Genomic DNA, 17,324 nt, shown 5'->3' with positions numbered 1-17,324 from the left:
GTGAATAATTTGTTGATAGAATTTAGGTACAAGGAACAGCTGTGAATCTTAGGATAGAAAGGCTGGGGGTTTTTTCAGTACTGAAGCACTCAGGTCAACCTTGATTCCTATGACTTTGTTAATACCTGTGGATTTGAGAATATGATTAATCTAGACTTGCTGAAAAAACCTAAAACCTTGTTTTACATCATAAGATCTTTCCTTTTCAATAAAAGATGTGAAAAAGTCTGGGAAAATCTGGAATGTTACATTAAAAAATGGTGTCATCATATTTTAAGTTGTTGCTTTTTTTAAAAAGAGACATTTGGGTTTTGGGTTTTTTTGGAGGGATGGTGTCATAATTGTGGAAAACTTCCTTGTTCATACATGTCTCGTGGCTGTTGTCTTTGATCCATGCTACCCTAGAAGGTAATTTTTATTTTTTTCTTGAGTGAGCTATAAGCATTAGTGTCTAGTTTTGAAACAAACTAGTGAAATTACTTGGAGTACTTTCAGTAGCATGTGCTGATCATCATTAACAGCTCTTCTGTCCTAGACAAGGACACTGTTTTGCTACATGATTTTCTTGGGTTAAAAAAAATCACTTAAGTTGTGCTTGCAGTACTTGTATGTGTGTTATTTCACCTCGGTCAGTGTAAACAATAGCCCCCAAGGATCACAAAACTCCTTCAAGCCGGAGATCCATACAGACTTTAATTGAAACCACTAAGAAAGTTCCTGAGAGAATGAACTCCTTTCTGAATACACCCAAATCTATTATTCTGCCTTGGTCGGTTCTCTGCAAGTGCCCAGGTGTTACATATAATCTTCTGCTGTAATTTCCAGCTTTGTGTGGTGACAGTAAAGGAGAAGTGGAGTGACAGGATGAAACACAGTGGGATCCAAGCTTGTAATATTTTTTTTTCCTGATTTTATATCATATGTCAGGCAGGAGGCTTGGAGTTCAAAATCTTAAGGTTTGGGGGTTTTTTCTCCAAGATTTCCAATCCATCATAAAACACCTGACTTCCAGAACATGGTAGGGACATAATGCTGGCTTGAGGGGAGGGTAGGAGAAAGGAGAAAAAAAAAAAAAAAGAAAGAAACATGTATTGATACACACACCCACATGAGCAAAGCATCTTATACACAGAGCATCTACAGAGATGTGCTGTCATCAGAGCAGTGTTAATCACCTGATTTGGGCACAAAAAGCAGGGCAAAGGGAAACACTGTGGTGCTTATCGGAAGTCCTGGAGATTAGTTGTGAGCTCTGCTGGTGATGCCTGTGTTTATCCATACAAACTTCTGAGGGGGAGTTTTCTTGGAGGTTTAAGAAAATTGCACTCAAGAATATTCTTCTTTGGTATTTTGTAGAGTAATGTATTCTGCCAGACAGGGGCCTTTTTACTTATCTTTCTATACATCAAAGTGTGTTTTCCCCTTGAAATATGGGAAGTTGACAACTGTACAACAGCAGCAGGGATCTGGGTTCACAGAGTAAGCAGTGTTTCATTATGCTGCTTTATTTGGATGGGCAACTGTGAGAAATAGCCTGTGATGTATAAAATATCTGAGTCTTTTTTTGTACTTGAAGACATTGTTATCTCTATTTGAAGTTGGCTAGTGAAGGTCAGTCAGGCTAACTGCTTGCAAAAGAATATCCTGTCTCTGTTGGTAGATACTCTTTTCAAAGTTCATTGCATCCAGCAAGCTATTTTTGTAAATACCACCCATCATGGCAAATTACATACTGTTAGTGGGAGGGGGAAAGGGAATGGTGTAGAAGTTCTTTTCATTTAAAAAAAAAAAATCGATTATTGTTGCAAAGATCATTGCATTGCCATGATGAAAAGTCTAAGAAGTTAATTTGTTTCAGATTTGGTGTTGATCAGGAATGTCAAATTGCACTGCGGAAGTGATACATTCTGCGATAACTGTAATACTGAAACTTTCACTCACTGATAACCATGGCAGTGATATACTGTGGTATTTTCATGACATTTCCTTTGCTTTACTTTGAAGTCTAGTTGGTTAAGTCAGGAAGTCTTTCTATATTAGCAACACTGAAGTTACAGTGTTGTTTCTTCCTCTCTTTATGTTTTTTCTGTTTGTTGTTCAGTGAGAATGGAACACTGGCTGTGTCAAGCAGTCACTTATTTCTCCAGTCTATAACATTTTGAAATGAAACCCATTTAAAAATGGGATTTTATATTAAGTAACATTTTTAAAGGCATCAGTAGGTTCTTTGTGCTCTACTTATTAAAAATAAATTTTCGTCTTTCAGTGCCGTGTTGGCTTTAGGTTTTATTACATGATGTCTACTCAAATCTACATAAACTGATGGTCCTGTCCCAGAAATATTTACAAACAAGAGCAGTACTTGGTCATCATGCCTAATCTTGTGAAGAAAATTACTGATGTATGTTGGATTTGCAGAATTAGTTTCTCAGATCCTGTTGATTTTAGGAGAACTGATGCTGTTGCCTGCACAGGAGAGGCATTCCCATGGAGATGTAAGTGGGATATAGTGCTGGCCCAGAGAGAGCCGGAGATCTTGTAACTCCCCCTTTTTACATTACGTGGTTTTCTGACTGATTTTTTTTTTTCCTCAATACACTCATTTCTAGGTTGTTATTGTTATCTACCTTGCATGTTCTGGATAGCAGCCATTGGCCTCCTGTGACTAAACCTGATCACGGTGTTGCATCTTCAATGTTTATATTTAAAGCACTAGTTATAATATATCTAATTTAAATAACTTTTTGGATATGCTGGTACATTTTTTGCTCAGTTTTTCTAGTCACTTAGAGTTACCTGTGTGAAAGGGAAGGCTACTTAAAAATTCATAACTTATTTTACGTCAGTGAAGATTACTGATTAATTTAAAGCTAATCCTGTTGAACTCACTGGCAACATTTATCCTTGTTCCACCAGATTGCAGCTACTTTAAAACCACAGCTCAAAGCAAAATACTTTGCTTTCAGTGCAACCACTAGTGGAATGATGAAGATGATGCAGAAATACCTACCTCTAAGCTGTTGCTTTAAAAGGTTATCTAAAAATATCTGCATAAACCAGCTAAAAGGTCTTACCAGATGATAATCAGTAATTATTATGGAAACATCTGATTTGGAAAAACCCACGACACATGTCACATTAAAAAAAAAATTAGTAAATTAGTTAGAAAAGTATAAGCACTAATATTTCCATCAGTGTTTCATGTATCAGGGGAAGTGAGCCCTCAGTCAGCGAATACAGCTAAGTCTGTTTTGTGCTGTGGCAAATCCCATTGTGAAGAGGCTGTGAGTAATCAGAAGTGACAGCATAAGCACTTTCTGTTCAAAGTGATTTTACAGAAAGCATTATTTTCTGAGAAGAGTACACATATGGCTCCCATAATGCTGAAAGAGCACTGCTGTATCCATTTATTAGCCCCAGTGTTGGGAGAGGAAGTTTTGCAAATGGTGTTCATATTTAAGACCTTTTCCTCTGCATTTCCATTCCATAAAACATCCTTAAAATGGTAGGAATTGGCCAGATAGGCGAGGGCAGGGCAAGTGTGTCTGCCGAGGGGATGTTAGGACAGTTTGTGAAGATGAGGATGCTGTCAGGAGCTGTATCTGCTGTTCAGGGGTCACTCAAGAAGTCAAACAGTAGCAAAAATGCTTTTCCTTGGTAGAAGAGCCAATGGGCCAAGAGCAGCTGTAATTTCCAATTCAAAGGGTGAGGCAGACCCTTGGAAAAACCTAGAGAGGGGGGTTTGTACTCATACCAAAAACTGCATTAATATCATCAATGCATTTTGATGTAGGTGCCTCAGATCTCTCTGCTCCTTCTCCCTCTGGCCCTCTTCTTGCCCTAAGCCACTGTTCCTATAATGGTGCTCGCCTCCTCGTCACACCCTCCTGTCCTGTCCTGTCACCTTCTCTGAGCCAGCCACTAATGGTTGGACTGGAATGAAAATCTGAGAAGTTTTGCTCTTACAAATTAAGAATTTAAAGGATGAATTTGCCCATCGTAGTAACTACTTATATCCAAAGGGGGGTTTTTTTGTTATGCTTGGGGTTTTTTTGTTTTAACTGATTACCTTGGCTCTACAGTTTGTGGCTATAACACTAATTCCTTGCATAAGGAATGTACACATTTGGCCAGGGCCTTTCAATTTAAGTTAGTACACATATATAATCAAGTTCTAGTATTCTGATTTCTGTAAATTGTTTACCAGTGTCTCACATTTACAAAACTGCCCAAAGGAACTACTCAGAACTTCACTTCCCAAAGCCTAAAGTCTCTTAGCTTTTCTTTTCAGGGAAAACAAAGGTCCCAGTGCTCACACTTGTAGAGCTTGGTAGTTCAAAACCAAAACACCAATAGCAACAAAAATGCAATTAAAAAAAAAAAAGTCCTCATGACAGTTATGTCAAACTTGATAGCTAAATATTTAGGATTGGCGCTAGGGTTTTATGTATCTATCAAAAACATGGATAATTTGAAACCGTTGGCTTTGTTAGCTCTATATTTGCAAATAAGGTGTCTACAGTTTTCTGAGTTCTTGTAATTTACTGCCTCCCTGAGATGTTCCACAACCAAGAAGCCTGAATTAAAAGTCTATTTTTTTCCATAGTAATTTGTTTTGGAAGAGGTGGTTGAAGGAATTGGAGGGTAGCAAAGGAATTTCAGGTCTTTCTGTCTTTCATGAGTATTAAGCCAGACAATTCCAATTCCAAAATTTCATTACAGGCCTCAATCACAAATGAAATGTTTCAGGTACTTGTACTGCTTCCAGTAATCTCTTTCTTGTCGTCTCATAAAATTACCCCCAAGGAGACTGAAGCTTAAATACTGATGGGTCTGAGTATGTCACCAGTTATCTACAAAAGTGGAGACAATATTGTTTGTATTCAAGCATGAATTCCAATGACATTTAACAGAGTTAATTTTATCTTTATTTGGTATTATGAATTTTGCCTCATTCTGTTCACTCTGTTGCTTTCTTTAAAATGCCTCTCAAATTTCACTGGCACTGGACCATCGTTGATGATTGCTGCCGCATGCCTGTCTAGCATGAAAACATCTTTATTACTTCAGAAAGTGTATCTTCAGCAGCTTGGAGATATTTGCATCTGGCTTGGAATTATGGCAGGCAATAGTCATACTGAGAGAGCTGTTCGTTTGGTTTTAATGAGCATAAGCTACAGCTTGCCATCAAGGAACTGCTTCAACTTAATAACACAGCAAACAACTTGTGCTGCTCGAATCTGTTCTGTCTGGGTGGCTTGATGGACACTGGTTAATAGGAGTGTGGGAAAATTTTTAGCCATGGAAAATAAAGGGGGCTTCCATAGCTGTGCTGGTATCTTCTTTTTGTATCAGCTCCAGTTCTAAACCAGCAGTGTGGAGATATGCATTCCAGCAGTATAGCTGAAGCAATGCATCTTGAAACATTTACTGGGGAGGTATAGGGAGAGAATATACCATTAAAGTCTTCACACAGAGGGAAGATCCTTCCACCTTTAACATATAAATCATGGTAGTTTTCATTCTTCTTTTAGAGTGGCTGCTGTATGTCTGATAAAATAGATTAATGATGAAATATATGTCAAAAGAATTTACTCAGTGGTTGCTTTGCTAACACTGGTGTTGTTTCTTCCCTACAGGTATTTCTGTAACAAAGAAGACTCATACATGTAAGTAATACCTTTTGATTTGGCTTTCTCTCACAAATGGAATTTCTGTTAGGCTGTGCTGTGGCTCTCAGATTAATTGGTGTTGGTCTGGCCTGAGAAAGCTCCATTTAAAAAATGCTGGTGTTTTTTCTGCCTCAGGGGTTTCAGTCCTTGCCCAAAGTGTCATTAGATGTACGATGTCTGTGTGTGTGTATGTGGTACTCACATATCTGTTAAGTCAGAGGGCAGAAAAAGAAAGTTCTGAGAAAGGGCAGAATTCCTTACTCTATCTTACAGCTGGCTGATAATTAACATATCTAGAAAATACAGGTGAGGGGAATGGTTGGTTTTATGTCTGTTATATATGCAGTAGGATTCCAATCAAAATAATTGAACTGTACATCTTCTGTCCCTTCCTGTGCATTAATCTATAAGATAAATCATTCTCTGCTTGTGCTGAAGGAACCCGATGAAAAAGAGGAGGTTATTGTTGTGCTCTCAACCATGTAAGCAAACAGCCCCTATAAATGGCAGCCTTGGATGTGGCTGTGGGTGTGTGCATTTACTTACATGTACCTTTATTCCAAAGCCTCTTCAAAGACATCATTTCTGGGGATCGACTCTTATCTACCCTGCAGGGAGCTAGAGGCACAATTCCAAGAAAATATTGCAATTTTTAGCTGATGGAGATATGTTGAGATACTTCAGATACTGTGGAGGTTTGGAAATCTGGTAGTGCGAGAATTGTACTTGTGCAGGATCTGAAACAGGAGTAGGCTAAAGCCGAGGCTATTACTCTCATGAAAGCCCTCTAACAAAACAGGTGGTAGGCTGCTCAAAATTTATAAATACATACGCATTTTATGCATTTGAAGTATGTTCACTGCAGCTTCTAGGTCATCATAAAGTGTCTTGCCTGGCTTTTATTCTTATTTCATTCCTGGTTTTATAATACTCATGGAGTGAAAAATCTGACTTAAGATGATGAATTCTCACTGTGTAGAGTTAAAAAGTAGATTTAAGAATTTCGAAGGGGAAGCTGATTTGTGTGAGTTTTGAAACAAATTTTAAATGTCTCAAACTTTTAGAGCATGATGGTCCTCTTCTGCTTAGGTGGGCTTGCTGCTTAATGCATTGTGAGGGCTAGACCCTCTTTGGCTGAGTGATGGTTTTATTGAACTTAATGAGAGCTACAGGCAGGCAGCCGAGGGAAGGATTTGACCCTGGTATTTTTGGTGAATATTTGCGCTTACGCTGACTGGGATTGACAGCACAGGAGACTGAAGTGCTCCGGATATCCGCAGGCCAGGCAATGTCCAGCTTCCTCACACAGCCTTGCCCATGGGCTCAGCCCTGGTGTGGGGCCACCCCCCCTCTCTAGTGGTGCTGAGTAGTTGGGTGTTTGTGCCAGCTCGGGCCTTGTGTAGAGATGAATGGTGGTTTGTAACACCCCCCTGGGAATCAGCCAAAAACACCCTGGTTTTTGTACAGCAGTGCCTGAACTGACCTACAGAGCCGTGGCTCTAGCTCCAGTATTGGGAATTTTGTAGGGAAGATCAAGTAGTAATCACAGACCTAAAGAGCACAGGAAACAGGCTCCTTAGCCACGCCAGATTGGTGCAGTGTTGTCACCCTGTGTCTCAGCTGAAGCCATTTCAGGCCTGTGATGAAAAAAAGATGTGTTCCTTGACTGTGAGAGATGATTAGTACTGCTCACCATACAAGGCCTTTCATCTAGTTCAAACAGAAATTAGGGTCCCAGTGTCTTTCATGTTGAGAACTCTGTGCTTTTCTAAGAGAACTGTCAAAGAGTAGTTCCCCGATTTGTTAATCAGTTGTCATGCAATTGCTGAAGCATGAAGAGAAAAGTTCCCTGAATAATGGGAAGATAAGCTTGCCCATTAAGAAGGGATTAAAATAGAAGGAGCAATATGCTGTAATTGGCATGATGAAAATGTAAGCTACGTTTGCTAGCAAATATGTATGAGGTTTCATTCAGTTTTTGTTGAAGTTCTTTTAGAATTCATTTGTTATGACAAATGCTCATAGAGCAGGAACAGAAGTAAATTGTGCGTCTTTGGCATTTCAGCATCATAAGGGGGAATAAGCTTTTTTTCCCCCTTGTTGCCTAGAATTAGGTTTTTTTATTGAATAGAAGAAGTAGCCAATAAAATTCACAGTTTTGGAATGAGTTAGAAAAAAATAATTTAATATAAACACCTAAATACAACAATTACAAAGTCTGAGTTATTAGCAACTACAACTGACAGAGTTTGTGCACCAAGATATGATTTAGAATTTGCCTATCACTTTGTGTCAGTATAAATAATTTATCCAAATAAAGTTACATAGAGTAAGATTTCTGCAAAGAAATTTAAAAAAAACATTCTTGCAAACACTTTGTGAAGTGTATATGCATTGCCTGCACTGATTTTTAGAAATATGGATGAAATTTACAATGTGTGGCATATAAGGGTGTTGACTGACTGTGAACTACCACTTATTTCTAGTGACCTTTTGCTTTAATTAGGGAGAAAGAAATGGAGTGGAGAAAATGAATGGAGAAGAGGAAAGAAATTAGTGGAGAAAAAGAATTTTTTTTAACATAATGCCAGAAAATTTGATACATGATGCTTTTCAAACATCAGGTTAATCCTTTTCAGACTTCACCCTAACAGCTGTTTTACTTCTGCAGATTCTGAAGTTGGTGGTGGTCTGTCTCCAGTACTTAATTGTTCCAGGGTTTATTGTTTGAGGGTTTGGGTACATTTTATCCTCTTCTTGGCATTAGTCTGTGACAAAAGTGTCCTGTCAGCTGAAACTGAACTCCTGTGCTGATGGCAGGTGCTCAAGTAGTTCTGAATCTAACAGTAGCTTAATATTTGTACACATGCAATATAGTAGTGCTGAAAAAATGCAGGTCTTTCATAATGTAACTATCTAAATAAAACCTGAGAGATTTTTATCCTTTTTGAGGCAACTAATTTTATCCAAGTATTCTACTTCATTGGCGCTTCTCCACATTTTCTCTTTATCACAGTTTAAATGTTGCAAAACTTGACACTTTTAAACAGGGTGTGCAATAGTCTTCCAAGCAGCACTGAGGGAATAAGTGTTACCCACCCCAAAATGCTCTTCTTTGTTCAGTTCAAGTTTAAGATTAAACAGGCTTTTGAAGAAAAAATTCATGCCTTCTGTCAGGTTAACCATTACGTTAGGTAAGCTGTAGTCTGTCAGATGGTAGAGGAGAAGTCCTGTCTCATCTTCCATACCAAGTGGGACTTCTGGTCTTTCAGTTCTTTTTTGACTCGAGGAAGACATGACTGACATTAGATTCTTTTTTGATCATTTGATTGGCACTAATATTTGTAAAACAACCCTCTTCCTGCCATCTCTCATGCTCTGAAAAGAAAAGTATTCCAAGTGAATTGTAACTTTGCGCAACTTCACCCTTTTTGCAAATTCAGAGGGGTATCATTGTATCAGTGATGATAAAAATCTGAAATTCTGGGAAGCAGAAGGCTGCAAAGGACCTGGCATTTAATACTGACTGACTTGGCTTTAGGCTGTTCTGAAGTGTGTAGTATTTAGTTTCCGACATCTTAAATCTAAATCTTGCCACACTTCATGTAATTAGTTTCATGACCTCTACCAGACCACTTGTGACTCAGAACTATCACACAAATCAATCAGCTTATTTTTCTTCAGATCCCTTTTTTATCTTGGGCGCTGACTTTCTTAAATGAATTTGAACTTGACTGCCTTTCCAAGTAAGGGGTGGTTTCCTGCAGATGCACCCAGAAGGCGAATATTGTACTGAATCCAGGATGTAATGGAACCTTCTTTCTCTCACTGTTTGAGTTGTGAAGAGCCACAGTCAGAAGCTTTGAAGGAGTTTGATTGCATAGCTGGACTTCATATTGCACTGATGTCCAGATAGATTCAGTCATTTGCTTACCTGGCATTTGTAAGATAGTAAAAACTACATAGATTTTACAAGCCTTCCTCACAATTTTCTGTCCAGAGCTCCTACCATCCTTTGGAATATTGTTCTGCAGCAGAAAAGAACCAGGGGCCCTGGCTCTGAATGACACACACTCGTCAGAGCAGAGGTGGGGACCTGCAGGGTCTTACCTGGCCTCGATTAACCAGGTACTGCTTTGAACTAGGTGCTGCTTACTGGCTTCAGCTGTCTCGTGGCACTGTCCCCACAGCATGGATCATGGCCTTTCTGAGCTGAGGCCAGAAGTGACAGCTGCTTCATGCATTCACACTAAATTATTACCATTTGGAGAGAAAGAACATGTTTCATTTTGTGATTTATCAAGATATTTAAATTAAATTTTCTTAAACAATTATGTCAGTAGGCATCTCTGTATGAATTCCTTAATTTTGGGTGAACTGTTCCTTACTTAAACTGAAATTATCCTTTCAGGTAATTTCTGGCACATAAGAAATGTTTCCAAAGCTAGGTGCTGATTTTAATGACATGAGCTCCTGCTGGAAAATTAAGTGGAAACTGTGTGCTTTTAATTTTAAACACTATATAAAACCATTTGCATGAAGAACTGGCAACTTTGTTGGCAAAGAGTAGAAGTAAACCCATCCCTTCTGCTATCTGAGATCCCGACCCCTTTCCTCTCTCCTACATGAAGCTCTGGGACTCTTCTTACACTCATCTGGCTGTAGGTGTTGGTCTCGAGGTGTATCTTGACTCAGTGTTCTTTGATAAGTACACAGGAACTCTGGACTAAGGGGGCAATTCATGTTTCGAGTTTACACTGCAGATGGGAGGCCTTGACTGTGCCACAGGGAGGTCGACTTGACTGCCCACAGTGCGGGACAAGAGCTGGGAAGTTGGGAGTGACAGTTCAGGTGTCTCCTCAGCTGCCCATAGTCCTGACAAGCCCCTGAGCCCTGTGCTATGCCTGCATTGCTGCTGCGGCACAACGAGCCAAAACCGGGGAATGTCTTGCTCGGGAGTCAGAGGTGTGCTCTTAACACTGTCCTGGGCAGAGATCCATTCCTGCATCATGGCCTTCCTATCTTCGACTCCAAGCAGTTGCTAAGAAGAGCACATTGCTTGTTGAAAACGAAGAGGCAGATTTGGGGCAGAAGACAGCTCTTGAGCTTCTCAGATGTCCAAATCTCCTAGAACTGTTTTTCACCAAAGTTCTCCAAGCATATATTGATGTTTGCAGCTTAACGGAACCCAAGATCCAGATTTCTCTTCTGCCTTGATTTTACTTTCCATACTGTATTTACTGCCACTGCTAAAGATTTCTCAACATTTGCTAGTTATTTTGTATAATTGCATTAAAGGGAAAACCACTGTGATTTTTTTTTTTTTACTGATCTGATTTATAATTACTTGTCTACTATGCATTGTACTGTCAGCTTCACCTCATGTGTTTCATGTGCAGACTAAAGTAAGTAAACAGTACTTCTCCCTCACAAAACAGAAGCCTTCAGAAAACTGATGGTTAACAGGATCTGCTGCTAGCACCAAGGCCTAAAGAGAACAGGTGAAAACTAAACCCTGTCCCCTGAGGCCAATAAAATAGCTGTTTGGTCCCCTGTGTGTAACCTCCTAATAACTTTACTGGGCAGCCTTAAGATCCCTTGGGGGCTTCTCTGCAAGAGCATTCCCTCTCTTTGTTCAGATTGCTTATTAAAAATGATTTTATAATGAAGTTGCCTCAAATAGCTGCTACTTTGCTGCTTGTCCTTGAAGCACTGTTTGCCCTGGTGAAGAATCTTAAGACAGCTATCTAGGGCTGTTCTCTTGTTCAAAACTTTTACTGAACTACTGCTACACTTTTTTCTTTTTCTCTTTTTTTTTCTTTTTTTTTTTAACTTCCCTGCTGTGAGCCAAAGGAAGCCTCTTCATCAGCAGCTCAGCACTGTACCTTTAATTCCCCTTTGAGGCCATCCCTGTGGAAAGTTTGGTTTGGTTGCCACTCAAAACACTGTGTCAGTGACTTGTTTGTTGCCTGAGAGAGAATGAATGTTGCCTTCTTTTTTGTGACCAAATTATTGAGTACAGGGGCAAAGATGAAGGCGTTGTCAAATAAGGAGGAGAGGTGGGAATATTTTTAAAGTCTCAAAGTGTATCTGGCTTGCCTGGGAGAAAGAGTACCCAGAATGGCAATGTGTGTGGATGTGGGACTTCCATGACATGGCTCTAGGTGAAATGTATGGATGCTCTGGTTCTTCCTGGCAGTTCTGCACCAGTGAAACATTTCCTCTGTAAAAGTTCCAACATTTGTGACAGAGACCAGCCCTTTGCCCATGTGGAAATAGCCATGGGTAAAGTATCAAAAGAACTTTTATTAATGTATGTTTTGTGTCCTCACAGAATAACCAGTCAGAGCTGAGACAAACCTGGTGCCTCTAACCTTCTCTTAGCTGCCCAAAAGCTTGGCATGTGCCTGGCCCCCACCCAACCCTTTGGCACAGTTGGAAGGAACATTTCATTTTCTCTAAAGCTGATAGAACAGGCAATTAAATGCACTCTCCTGGAAGTCCCATGGGGAACTCTGTCTAATAGCTGCACTTGAAGATAATATCAGGTCTCTTCTCTGGTTCTGTTCTGAGTATATGGAGCAGCTTCTATCGATGTGGGGGTTTTGGCTGTAACCATTAATTATGGGCTTACTTTACTGTGAGTTTTCTGGTAAATACCCTCAGATAGGGGTTTCTGTGCCTTTATAATGAAGTAGCATGCAAACCAGAGCAAGGGAAAATCTGCAAATGAGTTGAAAAGTAATTTTGACAAATGAAGACTGATAAGTATTTGCAAAATGTTTATCATCCGGTATGAAAATTTATGCGTCTGTGTACATTGGATTATAGTTCAGATACTTCTAAATTGCAAATCAATATATTCCAGTTTTGCTCACACTTCATTTCTTTTTCTGGTTGCTCCTATGTAAGCAGACCATATGGGCAGAGACATTCTCTTTGATGTTTAAAAAATTATTTGGAAGCCCATGTTTTAAGGAATGATGAAGTGTTAGGAGAGCATTAAGAGGTTTCTGACATTAGACATCTAAATTCTGTTAGTGTGGTTGATGGTTATTAAGAGATTGTGGACTGACTGAAAAATAAATTTAAACTGTTTGTGGACGCAGGCAGTAAATACATTGGGAATGTCTGTAGTGTTCTCTTATACCTAGGTCTTTCTTTATAATTTCATAGAATTTGCTCTTGCATGTTTTGTACCCTTCTTTTTTCTATCTATTAATTCCTAAGCCTGCTCATCTGATGTAGGAAATAGTGAATGAAGTCATGAACACCTCCTGTGGTGTGATGCACTTCAACAGGGAAAGTGTAGGACTGCTGTGAATCCTATTGCAGCTGTTTCAGCAAATCCTGTTGGCTGAAATGTGCTTTCATTAGCCTGTTTAGCACTGCCTATTTTTTTTGCTGTTTGTAAAATCTCCTGTCTTTAGAACTCTTGCAGCTGTTACCTGAAGTTACTGTTTCCAGCTTGATAAGAACAGCTGTCCACAATTTTGGTGTGTTCATTGGTTATAGATGAGAACTCTGTTACGGGCTGAATCTAAGCTTAAAAATATCTGATATTCTCCACATTCTGAGACTTTAATTCATCTCTGAGAGCAGTAGGAGTTGTTCTTTGCAAAATCATTAAGTAATTTTTTTTTTTCAGTTTTTGAGTGCCTTGGGCACCAGAAAACTGACAGAAGAGACTTTTCCAAATCTACTTTTGTATTCTACATATTTTTCAATGCAAACAATGCAAAAGCAAATAGGAAGTGTTACTGCTCATGACTTTCTTATTTAATATATGGGTTGCATATTTTGGCTCTGAATAGTCTGAGTCTAGCCAGCTCTAACTATGCTTACAGGGAAGTACTTCTGACTACATCCTTTGTAATAGCTTCCGAAGAAATAATTGTACTTTCTAAACAAGACTTGTGCAAGACTCATTTGGTTTGATTTGAGCAGTTCCTTGAAGTCACCTCAATCTTTATAGAAAGGTGAGTCTTTGTAATAGATTGCCACCAAATGCAGCAAAGTGTTGAGATTAAATTAGGGTTAAAATTAGGATTAAAACATGATCTTCATACCATTTGTTCAACGATTAGAAGTCCAAGTGGATGGGTTTTTTCTATGGATGTATCACTGCTACCTTTTTTCCCACTTTGAGAAGAATTTCTGCTTAGATTCATTTCACTTCATGACATTGTTTATAATACAATGCTACATTTTTTTGTAGTAAAGCTGAATTCTAATGATTCTAGAGCAAGCTCAGTCATAGGGACTTCTCCAACGTTGGTATCTGAACCAAAAAAAGCACATTTTATTATCTGAATTTTGAAACCAGGGACTGATTCCATCATTCCTAATAGACTCATTTATTTGACAGTGCATTGCTAGACTTGTGCACTTGCCATCCTGACACAACTATTGAACCTGAAAAGGGCTCTTTAATGTATGTTGATGGCTAAGCTTATTAGGACTGTGAAAATATTGGAAGTTTAGCAGCTTTTCTCTAAGCACATCAACCTAGAGTTATTTAAATGTTGACCCCAGCTGGGAGCACAGTCTGATGCAGACAGCAACTAAGACAGCTCCTTATGGCAGATCAGGTAATCACTCCAGCTCATAATGAGGAGCTTGTTCTTAGTGTTATGACCAAATGATAGTATTTGTAAAGCTCCTAATTTAAATACAGTTTTGCTTGTCAGGTTTTTTTCCTTCTAAGTCTCCTAACATGATGAAGTATAAAGGACAAAAAGTTTCAAAGGGCAGTGTGGGTCAGTCTAAAGAACTAAAACTTGCAGCTGAAAAGAAGGAATAGAAACAGATTAACCCAAAATGAAATAGAATCCTGAGGGAATTTGGGATACAGACTCCTTAAAATTCAACTTCTTTTCTTTTGTTTTCAGAACACTTGAGTAGTTTTGAGCTGTACTGACAAAATGCTATGTCTTTGTGTATTTTGTTTAATTGGGGGGAGTGGGAGAGCAAGGAGGGAGACCTGTGCAGACAGCACTTCAGAAATCTTGCCAGATATGAGTTACAGTTATAAATACAGGTGATTTTTGAGGTTTACATGGATCAAAATGTAGTGACAGATACTGTGGTTCAAGTTTGGGTTCTTAAATGTCGCCTGCTTTTGTAATTTGCACAAGCGGTGGGATGATGGTCATCTGCTTACCCAAACTACGCCTACACACAAATTCCTTATGCAAAATTCTTCATTAAACTGAAAGACTCAGGAAAAATGGTGCCTGGTGCTGGTTTAGTATAGAGGAATAGTTAAATTTTCTGTTGTGTCTTAGTAGTTGTGTTCCAGTTGAAAACATGAGAAAAAAATACAGTGCATTCACAATAAGACAAAATGACACAATTTTTCTGTAATGCCAAAATTATTTTGATTTAACTGTATGTGCCTTATAAAAGAATAGTTTTATAAAATAAAACTATATTCACACATATAAAATATGTGTGATTTGGCATATACTGATGTGCTGATTGGAGCACATTGAAAAGAGCATCACAGTATTGAAAGAACCTTTTTTCTAAATATGTTTTATGCAGGGGAGGAGAGAGAGAGTGTCAGTAACAGAATTACATCCTCCAGTGTAATTACACCTTTGAATTCAGTGTAAATATCCATTGCTACTTTATCTCTTAATTTATAAGACACTATAGTAGAACCTTGATTTGGTCTTTAACCCTACTGCAGTCACCTTGCCTTAAATTACTTTATTCTTGAATTCACAGTTCACTTGATCAAAGGAATAGATCTCACCTAAATAGAAGTTACTGTTTTAAGGGATTGCAGCTGGGTCTTTGGGAAGTTTCTTGTCTTAACCTTACTGCCATTAATGGTAAAATCCTTGAATTGAACTTGAACTGAACCTTCAACGAGTTACTGCAAAAAGCATAAGCAGTGAATTAAATGGGAAGCCTTGACCAAGAGGATGATGACTTAGCTGGAAAAACTAACACTTGTGAGACATTTTTGTTATCTGGCTTAGCTTCCCCTGTGTGTATGAGAGGTTTTTGTTTAAAGTGAACACAAACTATCAGTTGTGAGGTGCAGCACTGTCACTTGCTATACAACAGACTAGGCACACCCTCAAAGCAAAGCAATTTCCTCTCTCTTTTTTTATTTGTTTTTCTTTTTTTGAGGTGTTTATCACCAGCTGCAAAAGCCAGTTCACAAGAGTGGTGGTGTTCTTGCAGTTTTCTGGAAATTCAAATAAGCCTTTATTTAATCTCTGTGCAACAGAGGTAGGGAAACCTCTGGTTTCAGAAAGCCACTACATGACCAAAGGCATTTAGTGATTTCCTCTTAGATAAAGCCATCAGTTGATAACCATCCTTCCCACCAATGTTTGTCTGAAGAGCTGTTTCGTTATCTTTGTTACTGTTACCTAAGTGATAGGGGGTGTGATTCTTGCTGGCTGTAAAGGCAACTTCTACAGATAAGGCAAGTTTCCTGTTTAAAGTCTTCACATTTCTTTTGGTCTGACCCTTTTTTCCTTTTTCCTGCCTATATTGGTGGCTTAGTCCACAGTTATGGTCCTTGAAGTAAAAGTGGAAGTAAAGGGGTCATTCAAAAAGACAATTTTACATGCTGTTTGAGGACATAAGGGTACTAAAGGCTGGCTGAAAATAATTTTTCTGTTAAACAGAGCTTTATATATTTCAAAAAATATTTCACTGAAATAGTCTCAGTTTTTTCCTGCAGTTTTCAGAAGGGAGGTAAGAAAACCCCTTGTTAACTCAGAGCAGGGTGAGTCGTCCTACACGTGGGATGGTGGTGGCATGACTTTAAGAGCTGGCCTAGAAACGAGACAGTTCAGGTACTTCAACCTTAAATTTCCGCGTCCTGTCAACAGGACTTCACCACTTCACTGTCAGCTGTTTTGAGAGTACATTTTAGCACAAAATCCTGTCTTTAGAAGCAGTAATGTAAATTTCTCTGGAACATTTTGTCTTTGAGAAGCTAGCTGTGTTGACACGAAAAAATCCCCATTCTAGCAGGGAACCTTAAAAGAGAGAGAGAGAGCCTTAACTTGAGAACAAATAATTTGGGAAGTTACTATTAGTCTTTGTGAAACTAATACCTGGCAATCCCAGTTTACAAAAGAAATTCGCTTTACTGTGGGTTCATTTGCTGCTTTTCACTGGTGTTGGAGGGGAGGTTGTACGACAGCACTGAAGGTAGGAGCCCAGCACCTGCTTTATAAATAAACTGCTTTCCTCACTCCGGATCAAATCAGCATTGGACTTTGGGTCCAGTCTAGTAAGTGATGGTGTGTTCTGGTAAGTGCACACTGGGAAGGTTTACATGTAACTGCTTATTTTCTTGTCTGCAGATCCTGAAATCGCAAAGCTGAGTATTTCAGTGTGATGGATCTTTTACTGTATGTTCTGAATAAGCAGGAAAGACTCTCTGCATATCTGTTGTGGGCAAAGGCCATCCAGTAAATCCTATTTGTTCTCTTGTGTCAGATTTGGCTTGCATAGTCCAAATGACTTCACGGCACTGGCATAGGAGTCTCCATGATGCTTCTCTCCAAATCAGACTTGATAGTGCTCGTTTTGTCAACCAAAAGGTCTATTCAGGAGTTATAAATTGAATGAGAAGGTGTAAGTTTGACATGGATCCCTCCTGCTGGTGGGATTTGGGCC

At 39.0% G+C, this 17,324-nt stretch overlaps 1 protein-coding gene across 2 annotated transcripts in view; it reads left to right on the top strand.

Moving 5' to 3' along the window:
- Nucleotides 1–17,324, top strand: part of RORA (RAR related orphan receptor A) — a 389,378-nt gene that overhangs the window by 268,465 nt on the left and 103,589 nt on the right. For both annotated transcript variants that reach the window (XM_032122711.1, XM_032122715.1), the window contains one exon: nucleotides 5,640–5,669. In XM_032122711.1, the coding sequence (XP_031978602.1) occupies nucleotides 5,640–5,669 (30 nt within the window). The remainder of the gene's footprint in view (nucleotides 1–5,639; nucleotides 5,670–17,324) is intronic.

Source organism: Corvus moneduloides, chromosome 13, assembly GCF_009650955.1.
Source record: "Corvus moneduloides isolate bCorMon1 chromosome 13, bCorMon1.pri, whole genome shotgun sequence".
Classification (NCBI taxonomy): domain Eukaryota; kingdom Metazoa; phylum Chordata; class Aves; order Passeriformes; family Corvidae; genus Corvus; species Corvus moneduloides.
This window is presented reverse-complemented; position numbering and strand designations above follow the sequence as displayed.